The sequence below is a fragment of the Falco punctatus genome (assembly GCF_963210335.1).
Source record: "Falco punctatus genome assembly, chromosome: 3".
NCBI lineage: Eukaryota > Metazoa > Chordata > Aves > Falconiformes > Falconidae > Falco > Falco punctatus.
In genome coordinates, this window is record NC_137582.1 from 45,185,056 (window position 1) to 45,201,195 (window position 16,140).

A 16,140-nucleotide genomic window follows, 5' to 3' on the forward strand; every position below is an offset into this window, starting at 1 on the left:
TGCTGTTTGTCTGGGCAGTTACTTAAAAGAAAAAGATCTGCTTCAGGTGAAGATTTACAGAACTTGATTTTTTTTAATGTTATTAGCTTTTTGGTTTTACCAAAAAAGCTAATAATAGCACCGGTAGTTGAGATTGCTTTCTGTCACAAGGTACTGTTCCTAATCACTTATAGCTTTTCTAAAATTATACCACTGACCTGAAATTTTTAGTTGGGAAAACTAATTTTGGAAATGCCTTTCTAAAAATTGATTTTGGATGGTTTCAAGGAAAAGATTCGGTAGTTTCACAAGATGTAGTTTGCACTGATTTCTTTGATTTATTCCCCCCCTCCCCCCCAGTGTTTAAATGAAAAAGAGAAAAAGCTTTTATTGCAAACATAGTGTATTTGTTTTTTTTTTCTTCTGCAACAGTGTGTACTAATAACAGCTACAAAATACTAGTTCATGCATGCATGTGCTGGCTAATAATTAGTGGAGGGATATTTGAGTTTGGCCACTAGATTTGGCTGTCCATCCCCTGCCCAGTCCCTGTCTGCTGCTGTATCTCTGCGTGTCTCAAAGTATATGGCATATTCTAGTCCAGACCTTTAGACCTGAGCAGAATTTCCTCTGATGCTGTTCCTTTGCAGCTCTGAAACTTTCTGTGAGATCAGGTCCTGAAAGGCCGGAATGAACCGTTTCCTGAGTCTTTCAATGTTCACGCTACTGGCTTCCAAACAGCCTGAGGGGGTAAGAGTTACATCTAACAGTCATGTCAGCGAGTGAGAACAACCTGGATGGGACTCTGTTACGGATCAAGACATCTGCATGTGGCTGCAAGTGCTGGTGTGGTGTCCAAACTGCATTATATACAGTGGTCATTGTACAGTCAATGGAGCCTTCAGCTAAGCACCTACTAGGCGTTTACTTCGTGCTGAATTCGCTCCTTATGCTCCATTGACTGTACTGGCTAGATTTCTAAAGGTTACAGCAGGGTTTAGGTATTTATGCAGAGAGAACTAAATTTAGTTGCATTAATTTTAAGCTGTCACTGCACTGGTGACATTCTCCAAGTGATGACTAAATGGATGAACTTTTAGCTAGAGAGCAAAGAGCTGTGCCATCAGGTACTGCTGCTGAGCCAAGTAGTTGTACTGCTTCTTGCTCAGGCTGAGGTAGTTTGCAGGTAATCAACACGCTGCTGCATCATGTGTAGAAATAGGTGAGGTGTTTCTTGCAAGGCATGCTTATGCTCTGTTAGCACCATTTGATGTGGGGCACATGTAATTATGTGACAGCGGGGAGGCTTTGTCACTTGCAGACATCTTTCCTGGAGTCACTCTCATGACTGCTTATAGCCTTAATTATTTTCTGAAGTATGCAGCAGAGACTGAGAGTAGCAGTAGAGTAGATGGTCAGTAACGGGGATTTGGGGCAAGAGAGTTTAGGGGAAAAGACCCTTGAAGAGAAGGGCATGCGCAACAAGTATGTGGAAGAAGAGATATCTAAGAACAAGCTGGGGATAAATAGGGAGAGCTGGGCCGGGGAACAGGTTGTGAGCAAGTGTAGAAATGAAAGGAAAGAAATGTGGTATGGCATCAAGGTTGAGAAGGGGAGAGGCTGGAGAAGAGGATGACAGGAGAAGGAAAAAGAAAGGTGATGAAAGGAAGCTTAATGGTTGAGTAGATGCTGCAGAACATGAAAGCGTAATTGTTAGATAAATCAGATAATCTGCAACTGATCCATTTGTTTTTGAACTTATATTCTGTTGCTGGCTTAGTGCTAGGAGGAATCTGTCACGATGACTGGCACAGTGACCTTCTGGGGGAATTTCTTTAATTAACAAATGAGAGAATGAAAGTTCCCTGTGCGATTATAGTCTTGCCACTAAAGTGCATTGACATATAGCAGTGTATTACAGAGTATTACAGAAATGGTAGGAAATAAGACTAGGTGGGACTGTGAAGCTTGCTTTGTCTATCCTGTTGACCAAAGGCCTTATCAACTGCGTGCGTTGTTCCTGGCAGACACTCACACAGCTTGGTATTAAAGACTTCCAGTAATCAGAATTCTATGACTACCCTCAGTGATTTGTTCTACTGTTCTTGATCAGAGATACTAGCTCCAGATGTTCAAGCCAAATTTTCTACTCTAGGAAATTTCAGCCTTTTATTCCTTGTCCTGACTATGGTGAGATAGAAGATAATTTATTCTTTTCACCTCTGTAGCTACTTTTTAGAGTGTTATGTACTCCTCTTCCAGTTGCAAACTCTTTACTGCTACCTTCTTCCCTTTTGTTCTTGCTTGTTCAGGTTAAATGTTGTGTCCCCTCCTCACCCCGATAATTAAAGACGAAACAGTTTTTAAACCATTCTTCAAAAGTGATTCTATCACCTTTGATCATTTGGTTACTTTTCCTTATTTTTCATGTGATGTTCTTGTGGTCTGAAAGAGTATCTAGCAGTGCATTCATTATTTTTCAATCGATATTTATTTCTTTGTCATTTGTAGAAAAAGACTGTCACTCCTTTTGGTGATGACAAGGTGCCTTTCAACATAAAAACATAAAATATGCCGGGTATTTTCATTTTCATATGCCAAAATAGGTATATAAAATAGCCATTTCATCATTTTTCATTGAATGACATGAGAGGCTATTAAGTTTACTGCACATTTAATACATTACCACTTCCAAAATATTTTCCTTCTCAGTTTTGTTTTTTGGGGTGGTTTTTTTTCCTTCTTCTTGTCATCTGTGTCTTAATACAGAAGGGACATGAGGTTTCTTGTTGTCACTGGCTGTTGTTTATTCCCCAACAGAAATAACTAGCATGAATTTATTGCAAGACTTCTTCCTAGTTTGCTGCTTTGGCAGCAGAAACTGTTTTCTCTGAGGGAGTCTTCAGCAGTCCTGTGTCAGCAATCCTAGGTAGAAAGCGTATCCATACATCCAAGGCCATTACTGAAAACCCTCAGTATTATTCTTGCAAGACCATAGTATGATATATAAAAGAATTACTACCATTTTAATGCTCAGTCTTATTTGGACTACAAATCACCCTAGGAGTTATGTGACTCTGGACTACTTTAGCTATGTGGTGAAATCTGTAAGTCATTGCAGAAAAATGACGTGTTTTTTTCCTCTGAAAACAGATAAGTTAACTTCTTCGTAACATTGAATTTAATATATTGTGTCACATCTGCTAAAAGATTATTACACTAGAAGGGGGCAATGGGTAATTTATTAAAATACCCCTGCAGGGAGATGGCGGGCTTTCTGGTTAATACAGAGGTATGCTTGATGGTTACACTGAAAGCTCCCTGGTGAATTCTTTAACATAGGAGTAGAATGGAAGATGAAAATTATTGCTTGTTATATAATGTTTACTGGTTTATATTGGTGCCTAGCAGCTGAATAATATTTATGTTAACAGCTCCTTTCCAGCTTTTCATATTGATCTCCTGCTGGTCTAGAGCTGATATATAATTGTACTGAAAATGGATAGATAATACTTTTCGGTAATGGAGGGTAGCAAAAAGATTCTTCCAAGTCAGATATGAGGGGGAAGATGTCATGCCTTTGTGCCACAGACTGGTAAGATATTTCATTCTTTTTCTTCCGAACTGCTTCTGTGTCATCTCCTTGTAAATTCAAAGGCATTGTGGAAACTGTCCCACAGGCAGTGTGAGTTTTTTGGTGGGTGGGAAGGCTTCTTTCCTTGGCAACAGCGAGGTTCCTTCGGAGCAATGCTTACGGAGTTGGAGAAGGACCACACAACTGTATGTCTTTCCATGAATACTGAAAGTTAGAAAACTGACAGATAGCTGCTCGCTCTTACTGAATACTGGCCAGTCTTGGATAGAGATCATCATTCATGCCATAAGAGCTGAGAACTGACATTTTAGTTGTGGTTTACATCGTTTCTTGTATATACAGCCTCCTACTTAGAGAACAGGAACAAACAAAGTGATTGGTGATGTCCAGATGGAAACTCCCCAGATGATGTGCCCAGAGGAATGGACATGGCTCAGTTTTCCTGCTAACAACAAATGACAGTCTCATATAGCAGCTGTGAGCTGAGACGATGTAAAAAGGAACTGTGATGGTATATTTTTAGGAAAAAAAAACAAACAAAAAAAACCTCACCACCACAAACTCCAACAAACCTTTTACATGTTAGGAATTGTTCTTTGCAGCCCCCCTGACATTATGTCAGAAACTTCTGACCATATCTGTTAGTCACTGTGGACTCAAGGTCCAGGGTGGAGGGATCCCTGCTCTCATGATGAGCGCTGGTTCTGTGGGTTTTGTTGGATTCAAGGGGTATGAAGATTTGGAACAGAGCCAGTGCTGTGCTCCTTAATCATTATCATCATTAACTGAATGAAAATGCAGTAAAGACATTGCTTTCTTATGAAATGGATAATATTAAAGTAAGACTGGAATTGTCCACAGATTGAAATGCATTTCTACTATATTTTCTATGGGGAATGAATAAAAGACATGAAAGCCATCTGTATTGTTTAAAAAAAAAAAAAAGGCAACAAAAGATCTCTTTTGTCAGTTCAGTTCTGTGATAACTGCATTCCTTTAATGCATGATTGTGTGCTTGAGTGTAAATGCTTGATTTCAAGTCATAAGGTACAACGAGAACCTGAAGTGGTTAGGGGAGCTAAACTAGTCTATTAAAGTATCTGTTTGGTGGTTTGTCCTGAAAAAGGAGTAAACTCCTGTGTGTCAGACAGTTTTTTCCTTCTTAACTTCTTGGTAGCTAATGCCTTGGAAAATTACAGTCATTTCTATTCTAACAAGGGTCAACAGGGATACAATAATCCTAATGCACTGCTTCTTTAGTACCTTTCCTTTATAGATCTTAATACATTTTTATATTTAAAGCTTCATACAGCCTTTGTGAAAAAGTAAATGGAGTTTAGTAACGTAGCTTCAATCCTGCTTAAATTCTATTGCCCTCCTGCCCCTGAAAAGCAATAGCATCAGTTTAACTGTGCATACCGATGCTGCAGAATGGTTTATAAAGGTAATGTAAGAAAAACTCGCTCCGTGCAGAGCTGTCTGACTCCAGTGTTGGACATGACAGCAGAAGTCTTACACGGAAAGAACCAGAGGTGGTCAAGGGTTTTTTTCTCATACAGAAGCAGCGCAGACTCATGAGGTCCTCTAATGCTTGGGTGGGCTTAGTGTTGGTTTAGCATTAACTAAGGCATTGGCCTTTCTCTGAGGTTTTAACACAGGCAAAGTGATTCGTCTACCGAAAGCTCTGTGTAGGCTCAGCATCTCAGAGAGAAAGTATCATTTAATGAATTATGAGCACAGCTTCCAGTAGCATGTGCTGGCTCTTGTCATTCCAAACAGTGCGCTCCGAGGGCTTGGGAAGCAGAATAAAAGATGGCCAGTTCCAGTACCTTGCTATCCAAAATACTTGCTACAGTATTGCAGCAGTCTGGTGATGTTAAGCTGTGTGGTGTTTGGGCTTAGCTTTACACATAGCACTTACAGCATTCCCTGTTTAAACTTCTACAGAGAAAAAAAACAATTTTACTTCTTTTCGTTATATTAATGACTTATTGTCCATAGAGGGGGGGGAAGAACAATAATGCATAATTTAAGCAAACATATGTGCTTGTAATTACAGATACATGTAAGTAGCAGTTACTTGTATCAGCTAATATATATATCTTTTTCCTTAACGTGTGTCAGAAAACGTTGAGGTGTTTTATGGGTTTCTTTTTTTCTAATGAAGTGTAAAAGCAAAGTTTAGCTATAGCAAATGTGGAGAAACGCAGTTATCTGTTGTCATATTCTTCAGTAGTGTGTTTGCATTTTTTAACACCTGGTTTACTTAATGCAACCAAATAGACGTTGTTTGAGACTGAACTGCTATGAAGTAAATAGCTGTTCAAGTTGTCACGGTTTGCTTAAAATGCATTTGAAGCAAATTGGCTTTACACAATTTACTTCAAGACTGGTTTGCTCCATACCGCCGCTGCTCTGCTACTGTGTGTTAGCTTGCTAAGCTGTGGACCACTTGAAAGAGGTTCAGACATTTCAGTGTTAAACCTGTTTTTAGCAGGAAGTTGGACGACATGACTTCTGAGTCCCTCCTACCCCGAGCAACTATGATTTCTATCAACTCTTTTAATTGCTTTAGACAAAGAAGTAGATACACATATATAGGCACAACTTTAGAAATTACTGACATGTCCTGGTAGTGACATTTTTCATAATACCATATAAATGTGGAAAAATAACAGTTCTCTCTGTTCTTCCATGTCAATTGAACTATTTGGAAAACAGTCGACTATATGAGATGAAAAATGCTTTATCAGAAACTTGCCTGCAAACTTACAGAGTCTGAATGACTGAAGATTGTTTTTGTCATACAGAAGTCTGTGATTGTAATAAGTACAAAATCAATTTCTTGTCAGTGTGTCTTGAAACTGCCTTATTTGATACTCATGCACTTTACCAGCACAGTACTGGTTGCTAGTTAAATGTTACTTCAAACAATTGCTGTGAAATAGAGAAGAAGTAATGAACTGTGTGTTTTTAAAATCTCTTCTAGCTAAAAAGAAGAAGAAGCCAAAGCTCTTAAACAAGTTTGATAAGACCATTAAAGCTGAACTAGATGCTGCAGAAAAACTACGTAAAAAAGTAAGTTTTGAATGATTTGCTCAGGACTGTAGACAGTGGGCAAAAATGAATAAAATAAAAATTAACTTAGGAAAAGGGAGAATTACTTTTAGATTACTTCCTGTGAAATTAACTTTTTAAAATTAAATATTCAACGCATGTTTGTCCTGCAAGTTTCATTTCTGCTGGATAGTTTATCTTAAATTTTTTGAAGTCACAAGTGTATGTCTGTTTTAGGTATGTTTGCCCACATTTAACCTTGAAAATATTTAGCTTAACTGTTGAGTTCCTATCATCAAAAAACTGCTTAAATTAATCACATGGAACAGGGTTAGTTCTGTCCTGTCACTGTTGTCCATTTGAGTACTGAAGTCAACTACTACCATATTGAGAACTTCAGTAATATAAGCATGTTAATACGGATCTCACAGTAAGGGTTCATGTGTTTCGTGAACGTCAGGTAGAAATCTTTGTGGTCGGCATTGTTTCTGTGGGATTCTCTGAGTGTCTGTCCTCCCATACAGCTGTTTAGAGCATGAAGCAGATGTTCCTGCTTCTCATCAGTGGCTGCAAGACCTCAGCATCAATCAGTCAATTTTGGTAGTTCTGAATTCAATAACTTGGCTATGAAAAACAAACAAACAAACCCAACAATAAACAAAAGCTCTTCAGTCACTCCTCTGATAACTTCTAATTTTATTTTTTCGTTGGAGTGTTTCATAAAACAAGACCTCTGCAGAGATGGCCCTTTTCCAGATGTGAGGTTAAATAGCAAAGCAAGACTATGTGACCGTTAAAAATGAGAGTCCTTAAGTCTTTTGGATGTAAATCTTGTAAAAACTCTGTTATGCTTCACAGACAGTCCTAGCGCATGGAGAAGAACTACAGGTCTTTGTTGTACCCTGGATTCAAGATACGCTATCCTCAGTATAGTACAATAAAAATTATCTTCATCATTGCAGGTGTAGGATTATTCTTGATTTTCAGAAGACTGACTGTGCAGTTTGAGCTTTACATTGCCATCTGTGCAGCCCCAGAGTTCCTGTAGGTCTGTGATGGGGCTTCGAGGGCTACTACATAGAGAGCACTAACCTCCGGCTGCCACTGCTGCTGCTCTTCACTAGGAGCCTTCTTTATGTGTTAAAATACAAAAATAGAAAGCATTTTCATGCTTTTTATTGCTTAAACAATTGGTTGATCAGAGAACGATATAACAGAAAGTTTTGGTGAGCCTATGGGGTCAGTTGACTGACTCAGGTTTTCCTGCCTGTGTCTTTTGCCGAGTTGCAGATGATCATGCTTGTCTGCATACGAAATTAGTAACAAACCAGGCATGTGTAATACTTGAAGACAGCAAAACAGTTGTGTATAACAGTCCACTCATATTTATAAAGCTGTAAGAGTTGGAAGTGGCAGCAAGATCTGGTGCCAGATTTTGCCAATCAGTGCTTAGCTCCTGCTTAATGGTGCAGCTGGTTCTTCTCAACTTCTGTCCCTACTTGCTAATCAGCATCAATCATGGGAATGCCATAGTTACATTTGGGCTTTGTATGCAACAGGGAAGAGACACAGGGCGCGTAAGGTGTCCTGAGGGACACGGTTGTGCAAAACGTTTGGAGGAAACAGCCATACAGTGTGGATGAGCCTACAGTATTTCCCCGAGAAAAACTATAGTTACCGTACCGTTCAATATGTGAGGTATACAGAGAAGAAATTTCTGCATATGTCTAGAACTTCCTTTATATTCTTTGTTACATCCAGTTTGGATTTTGTTATTAGCAATAACAGGTTATTGTCATCTCAACATTTTTTCAAGTCAGCAAAGGCAAAGTGAGTAAAATAAAACCAAAGCTATTCACTTTAACCATGGAAAGTAGATAATATTGTTTCATAAATAATGACAATTAATTTCTCTTAAATAAGCAGGCAATGCCACCACAAAAATGAGTGAAAACTGTTGATTCAGTCTGCATTTTTTCTTTTCTTTTTGTTTTTAAATTGGGGAAACTAATGTATTAGGTCATGCATCCTTCAGCATTTTTATTAGATAGAATTGCTGATAAGTATCTCCACTTTCCAGGGAAAAGTTGAAGAAGCTCTAAGGGCCTTTGAAGCATTAGTGAATCAATATCCACAGAGTCCTCGAGCAAGATACGGGAAAGCACAGGTACTAAAATAAGCCATAAATGTTTAAAAAGATGAAATAAACCTTTTTTAACAATAGAGTTCTAAACCCCAGTCAGACTTTATTTATAATTTTATGGATGTTACCTAGGGAAAAAAGAATTATGTGATCTGTCATATTGTATCTCTTTCATTCATAGAATCACTTAGGTTGGAAAAGACCTCTAAGAATCGAGTCCAACCATTAGATAACAGCTATCAGAAGATAACTATGTCATTGCAGGTAGCTAGCACGCATGTAGGGTTTGGTGGCTTTGGTTTGTTTCCTTTTTTTTAGATCATTGTGAAAATATCCCCATCCCCACTCCTAGCACCACATGCCTTTCTACCAGAACACATATAAAATGATTAAATGTTGCCCAATCCATCATCATCAAAACAAATTCTTTTCCTCATTATGCCATTTGAACAACAAGTCCTAGGAAAAAGGATATAAAACTAAGCAGCATTGTAGTATTCATAGACCCTGTCCTTCCCCAGTTACTTTGGGAGCTTTTCTCTAACTTTAGTGGGAAGTATTGTAAATAACACAAAACTAAAATATGTCCTGTAGATCTCATGAAAACTGTCAGACAAATGATAGGAGATAAATCCCAACTAACATCCCACTGCAGGGACAATAGGCAGAACCTGGCTATTACATACTCTTCGCTGCAGCTGGTACATCAAAGCATCAGTCAGCTCAGGGCTAAATGCTGCTTTTTGCTTAGTGGCAATAGGGAGGAGGATTTTGAGTTTTTATAGAGAGAGAATGTTAAAGGAACTGAGTAGTTGGGGTTTTGTTCATGTGGAGTGAGTTGTGTTTCAGGTGTTCCCTCAAAAAAAAAAAAAAAAAGCATCAGAAAATAAGCTCTTTGTTCATAATAATTTTGAGCTGTGTTGAGATGTCTCAGAATAGAATAATCCTTGTATTTTTTGTAAATAGTAGGATAATCCCACTGCATTAGGTGTAATAAAAGACTGCTTGAACTCATGCTTTACTCATACAAGATGAGTAAAGTGAAGCCTTCTCTGTAGAAGGAAATTAGGCTGTTACACAATTAATGAGGTGCTTGAATTGGAGTCACAACCAGTTTTCACTTGGTTAATAATAGTCATGCTAAAACCAAGGCCATGATTATCCAGAAAACTCCCACACAAGCACTTGATACACAGCAGACCAAATACTTCAGTGCTCTGTGTGAGGGACAGTCTGCTGAGCTATTTGCCTTCTTACGGTAGGAGACCACTTTGGTTCATACAGGTAACTCAGGTTCATACAGTTCAAACAGGTAACTCTGTTAAGTTACACTTTTTAATATTTACTTTTTTTTATGAAACTACTTGTTATATCTAAGAGAGAATAGGCTTCCTGCCTCCTCGTTAGCTCACTGCTTTTAGGGAGGACGGCAGATCACTGAAGCCAGCTGTGAAGCTTATTCTCATTCAGAATTCCCCACTCAGTGACACAATTTCATTTGTCCCATTACAATTTATAGTCACCACCTACTACTTTAGTAATACTTAAAAGGTCATACAGACCATGATCTGAAGTCATAACATTTCCTGGGATTGTATAAAAACAACTATAAATTCATTTCCATTTTCAGTAGCCTTTGTTAGGCTCATAGTAGTCTTTTTACTCATTATGACAAATGACAGCTTTCTTGAGTCCAGTATCTATAAGTTGAAGCTGTTTGCATGAATGGGAAATCATGGGCTTCACTGACAGATGGATTGTTCTTAGGATTTACATTGTAACATAGCATTACTTTCAAATGAGTATTTATGCCAACATGACATGTTCAAATTTGCTGTTTTTCATCACTAACTAAAGGTAAAACTGCAGAGAAGGGTAAGGGTAAAGGCCAGAAATTCACTATAAGAGTGTGCTTCTCCATTTCTGTGAACCAGCATTACATCTAATTTTGTAGATTCAGTTTCTAATAAGACATGAGGATTCATTTTTCTGGATCTTTTAGTAGCTTTAAAAGGCAACTGTTTTCTCCAAAATTCTGCAAAAGATTTCATAGTTAAAGTGGTTTTCAGAAATATGAGCAATTCCTGATTTGATTTCTGGAGCTACTCTTAGGCCGGGTGAAGGATATTCCACAGAAATTGTTAACGACTTTCAAGGCTGAAAAGAACAGTAGATAGGTCTTAAACCTTCTTATAGGATTTATAGCATCTATACTGGTGAATTTATGCAGATTTTATGTTGACAGTTTTTACCGCCTCTTTTTTTTTTTATCTTTTACTATTCTTGGCCCTGCTATTCCCTCAAAAAAAGGAAAAACAAATTTCCTAGTGAATGCACACCAGAAAAAGAAATTACTGCTTAAAACTGGTTTCTGAAGTTACCTTTGAAAGCTGTCTGATCAGCTGTTTGGCTGAGTAACCATATTGTTTAGTATTTCCCATACTCAAATTTAAAGTAGCTCAAGGAAAAAGGTAAAGGGCTAGTGCAAAACTATTCCAGATACTTACTACAACATATACACCTAACACAGTTGAAGCAGTTTCATTTAATGTGTGTGATTGATAGAGCAGTGAATTTATATAGATCAATAAGAGCTGCTGCACCTGCAGTGTTTGCAGTGCATCTACACCTCACTCTGCTAATTGACTTAAGAAAGAACGTAAGCCAATAAAAATAGAAGTATCTGGGAAGAATGCATGAAACACCTGAAAATGCATGTTGGTATAAATAATTAAAAGTAATGCTTTAAAAATTCAGCATTTGAGATATAATCTTATTTTTTTCAGCTGTGAAAACAAATTATGAAAATTCCATACCACATGTGAAATCTGCTGTAGCTTCCATTAGCTTCACCGAAGCTGTAATTTTACAGTAGAGATCTCGTATCCTTTGGTTTGTTCCTGAACTTGATGAACAAACTTTTAAGTTCTGCAGGAGTCGTAGGGTAGATATTCTATCAACATATGCAAGAGTAAAGCCGTTTCCTAATTAGCTTTCTAAGAAAGAGTGTGAATAAATTTGTGTGAGAATATAAGAAAGAATTTTTTATTGTGTGTTTTGATCTGTGTGTTGCTGCCAGTGTGAGGCTTGGTATACAAATAAACCATAGGCAACAATTTACATTTTGTCTGTATTATTAAAACAGATGGTTTAATTTATTTTCCAAAGCAGAAATTATGAATTCTACAAATGAAATCTGTTCTAATGTATGTTTTAGATAAAAATCTTCTCCTGCTTATACTTTCAGACAGTTGGCAGGAAACAAGAATTAACAGTAATTCTAATCTGCCTTACCATAAAGAACAACCAAATCAGTGTTTCATTGTTATGCCAAAATTACATAGAGTGAAGATAATTCTTAAATTATTCCCATATTCTAACAATTGCAGTTTGCCTTTTAAGAAAACAAAGTTATTTTTAAGACTAATGGATTATATGTGTTCTAGTAATGGTTTTGTGATTCTTTCTAGTCTGAAGATGACTTAGCTGAGAAAATGAGAAGTAATGAGATGCTGCAAAAAGCTATCAACACCTATGATGAGGTGGTTAGTCTGCCAAATGTCCCTTCAGATCTGATAAAACTGAGCTTGAAACGAGAAGCAGACAGACAGCAGTTTCTTGGTAAGATTTGAGGGTGATGTAAAAATTGTGGAGGTTGTGTGAGCAAGACTTTCAAAAGATTGCTAAGGAATTAAAAGTGCTGATTCTATGGAATTTTTGGTAGGACTTGTGTTCCTAACCTCTTAATTGCTTTTGAAAAAATATTTTAAAATTCTTTGAATTCCTTGTATGATAATAGTGGCTGTTGACAACAGCACACTGGGGGCTATGAGAAGCTATGGGAGGTGGTCAAAAATTTTTATTGTCAGAGAAAGAAGAAAGTGTTCTTTTTCTGCTGAAGCTGAGGGAAATCATGAGGAAATTGATGGCATGCACAAAGTAAACATACCCAGAATAAACTTTATGTAAACACAGAGAAGAATGGAACTGAGCTCAGGGATAACATCTGAAAGTTTAGATCTCAGTTCTGTGATGGATGGGAAATGCTCATGTGTATGAGGCACAGTCGACTTTGGTGGAGAAAAGTGTTCTGTTCCCATGAGCAGGATTTTAGTATCAACTTGTTTTGACCTTGCTGTTTCTCAGCAAGACCTCGTCCAGGAAGTCAAGGAATATACTTAATTTTAAGCACATAAAGCATGATTAATTTCATAATGGAAACATACTAGCACCGTTGCCTAACACTAGAAATGCATTTAATTACTCCATCAATTAAGACTAAGTTTATTTTGATATGTTTGCCTAGTTTTGTTAAGTACTTTTGACATTTGTGTATGAGAGTAACGGAAGCTTAAATGTTTCTGCTACACTGCGAAGGGTTCTCCACTAGAGGCTACCATAACACTGCATGACACGCGTTTGCAGCGATTTCCTTGCACGGCTGCACCCCCGGTGACAACCAAGCAGCTGTATGTACTGTCTGCACACATTTTTTTGTCCAAGTCCTGCTTCTTGATCGTTCATGAAAGTGGACCACTTGGCTCTGATTTGGGTTTTCTTCGATGTTGTGTAAGCGTCTTACTAGTGTTACTCGTATTAATGTTACTCATAATGTAATTAAGTCTTGTTTCATCGAATTAGGTCGCATGAGAGGTTCCCTGGTTACTCTACAGAAATTAGTTCAGCTGTTTCCCAGTGATACTTCATTCAAGAATGACCTTGGTGTTGGTTACCTCTTGATAGGAGATAACAGCAATGCCAAGAAAGTATACGAAGAGGTGAGTTTCCATTCCAGCCAAGTAAAATAACTATTTGCATTCATATGTTCATTCTAAAGATTGCTTGCTTTTAACTTTGTTAGTTGTTAAACATTTTGCATGTCGGGTTATGAAGGGTTAATATAGATACGATTTTTTTTTCTAGTGCAGTTCTTAATTATATTCTAATTTTAATTCAGGTTTCATGATGTTGTCATACTACATGTTTTTCCTCATAGAGAAATGCAGATGTTTTTCATATGCTTAATAATATTTGGTTTTCTTACACCTTCTGGTAGCCAGGTTTGGAACACATTGACAAATCGTATAGATGTAATGCACAGTACAAAAAAAATGTCTTTTCCGCAAGACAAGGAGAGGAGAAGTAAGCCTGTTTCTTTACAGCAACACTATCTCTAATTGTGTGATGAAGCAGTTCCGTACTCACACAGCTATTTAACCTTGGGTTTTTCATGATTTTTACAGGCAGCCTAAATTCTGTTTTTCTTTCATGATGCCTGTAGTGTGAACTGTTCACTGGAGTTATCTTCCTATATAATACTATGGTTATCAGGCTGGGGAAACTTCACTGCCAGGAAGGACCACCACTCTGCTCCTGTGACCTAGAAACCCTGTTAACATCTGGAAAATTCTGACAGATGTGGAGCTTGGCACTACTGGTAGAGCACAAGCTGTCAGCACCTGCTCAGAGATGATCATGTTGATGTTGGCCCACATGTTGCAGTGCTTGTTAATTACAGGTGTGGTACAGTAATTGGGTAGTTATGTAGACTGAAGATGAGTCAGCATGATTGGTGCCATTTCCTGAGAATAAAGGCCCAGTTTTCCATCAGAATAAAGGCCCAGTTTTCCATCACCCGCATCTGGGAGTCTGAGGGAATTTTCATCTCGGGTCGTTTCTCAAAGAGAAGGAGAATGTTCAACGGCATGGTTAGAAGGAGGAGCCAAACCCTTGTAATACCATCTTTTTTTTTCTCTCAGGTTCCATTGGTAGTCAGATATTGTGAGAATCGTGTTTGCTTTGCTACTTTGGCTACTTTGTAGGTCCCTTCATAAAACATTTCCGTTTGATAATTTTTGGCCTGCCTACAGAATTTCTCAGAGGATTGGAAACATCAGCTTTTAAAGATAGAATATATTAACCAAACATGCTTCTCAGGCTGCAAGGAACTCAAAAGCATACTCCTTTTGGGCAAGATTTTCCTTTGCAATTTTTCAGTATTTTGCTGCAAACAATATAGTTGTTAGAATTTATCAGTATCAGTAATCACAGGACTTCTTATAAATGGAAGAAGGTAATGAGTTTGTTATATAATTCCTTTGATATTGAGTTTCATATACTTCAGAAGTGTATAATGCTCTGATTAAGAACAGATACGCAAAATAAGATCTGGCCTGGTTTTAATATATTATTTTCCATACTTCCATAGACTTTATCCAGTGTAATTACTCTGTTTTGCAGTTCACTAACCACTGAAATAGAAAAGATCATAGTGATGTTCTGTCCTTGTAAAAGAGCAACAAATAAGTACCTTTTAAAAGGAGTTGGATTTATTCTTTTTAAAAATTGTGTTGGTTTTGTCCAATTTCTGGCTAGTCCTCAGGCTGAATTGCAACACAGCAATGTAATTTTTTTTCTTTGTTGTAATTCAGGATAAATTTACATGAAGAATTTTAAGAAAGGAAACTTAGCCAAAGAAACAGGGAGAATCTCATGTGTACCTGCTTTTATTCTTTGTATACTGAAGGCTGCTTACATGATTTTGGGCAGATTGCTTAGGGGCCATATGGTCTGCTCTAGAGGGCTTCGCTCATCTGTTGCAATGCATATTTAAAAAGTGATTGGCATATGGTTTGGAGTTCCTATCATAGGTGCTGAGGTTCTGTGCGTAGTCAATAAAGAGAGGGGTCAAACCATGAAGAGTGGTTCTGTGGGCCTGCAGAAGACATCTTCCTCTTCCCATGATTTTTGAAAAGCCTGGGAAACTTCTGTAGTGGGATCAAATCTTTCTCACTAGTGTAGCACAAATCAGTCATTTTATAGAAAAACATGAGGGAGCACAGACAGAGTGTGAACTCAGTGCTGCACAGTAGATGCCTCCAGTATTTTTGAATCTTGGGTTCAGGTTCCCACTGTAAGGATGTTCATACATTTTATTCAAGGGTTCTTTAATGCAGAAGGCATGGATACCTAGGAAGGGAGAGCAGAGGGCAGGACGCATCCCCAAGAGAACATTTCCCTTGTTTGACTACAGGCTCCGCTTTTTGCTGATTCCCCTTAGTTCCCATTCTTTTCTTCATGGTTGTCTAATTTCTTGTGTATGTGGTACTTGTTTCTGCTCCTCAGGCAAGTTCCCAAGCAGTTGAACACTCCTGTATAGGAGAATCTGGACTCCAAATTTCCCATTTCCTGGGAATCTGCTAGACTTTTGGGCAAAGGTACCCATGTCCTTCTTTGCTTCCTGCTGTAACATTTTGATCTTACGTTAGTGTTATCAGTCTGTGTTGAGCACATGGAACTAGCTAGACCCTTCACAGACACTGTCGCCTACATTGGGATTAATGTCTGTACCATTTCAGACCAGACT

At 37.9% G+C, this 16,140-nt stretch overlaps 1 protein-coding gene across 10 annotated transcripts in view; it reads left to right on the forward strand.

Moving 5' to 3' along the window:
- The window catches only part of ASPH (aspartate beta-hydroxylase), a 132,486-nt gene that overhangs the window by 87,946 nt on the left and 28,400 nt on the right, over positions 1–16,140 (forward strand). For all 10 annotated transcript variants that reach the window (XR_013926576.1, XM_080378280.1, XM_080378294.1 and 7 more), the window contains 4 exons: positions 6,564–6,652; positions 8,712–8,798; positions 12,245–12,395; positions 13,416–13,552. Coding sequence is in view for 9 of the 10 variants with exons in the window: in XM_080378280.1 (XP_080234406.1) it covers positions 6,564–6,652; positions 8,712–8,798; positions 12,245–12,395; positions 13,416–13,552 (464 nt within the window). In the remaining variant the exon portion in view is untranslated. The remainder of the gene's footprint in view (positions 1–6,563; positions 6,653–8,711; positions 8,799–12,244; positions 12,396–13,415; positions 13,553–16,140) is intronic.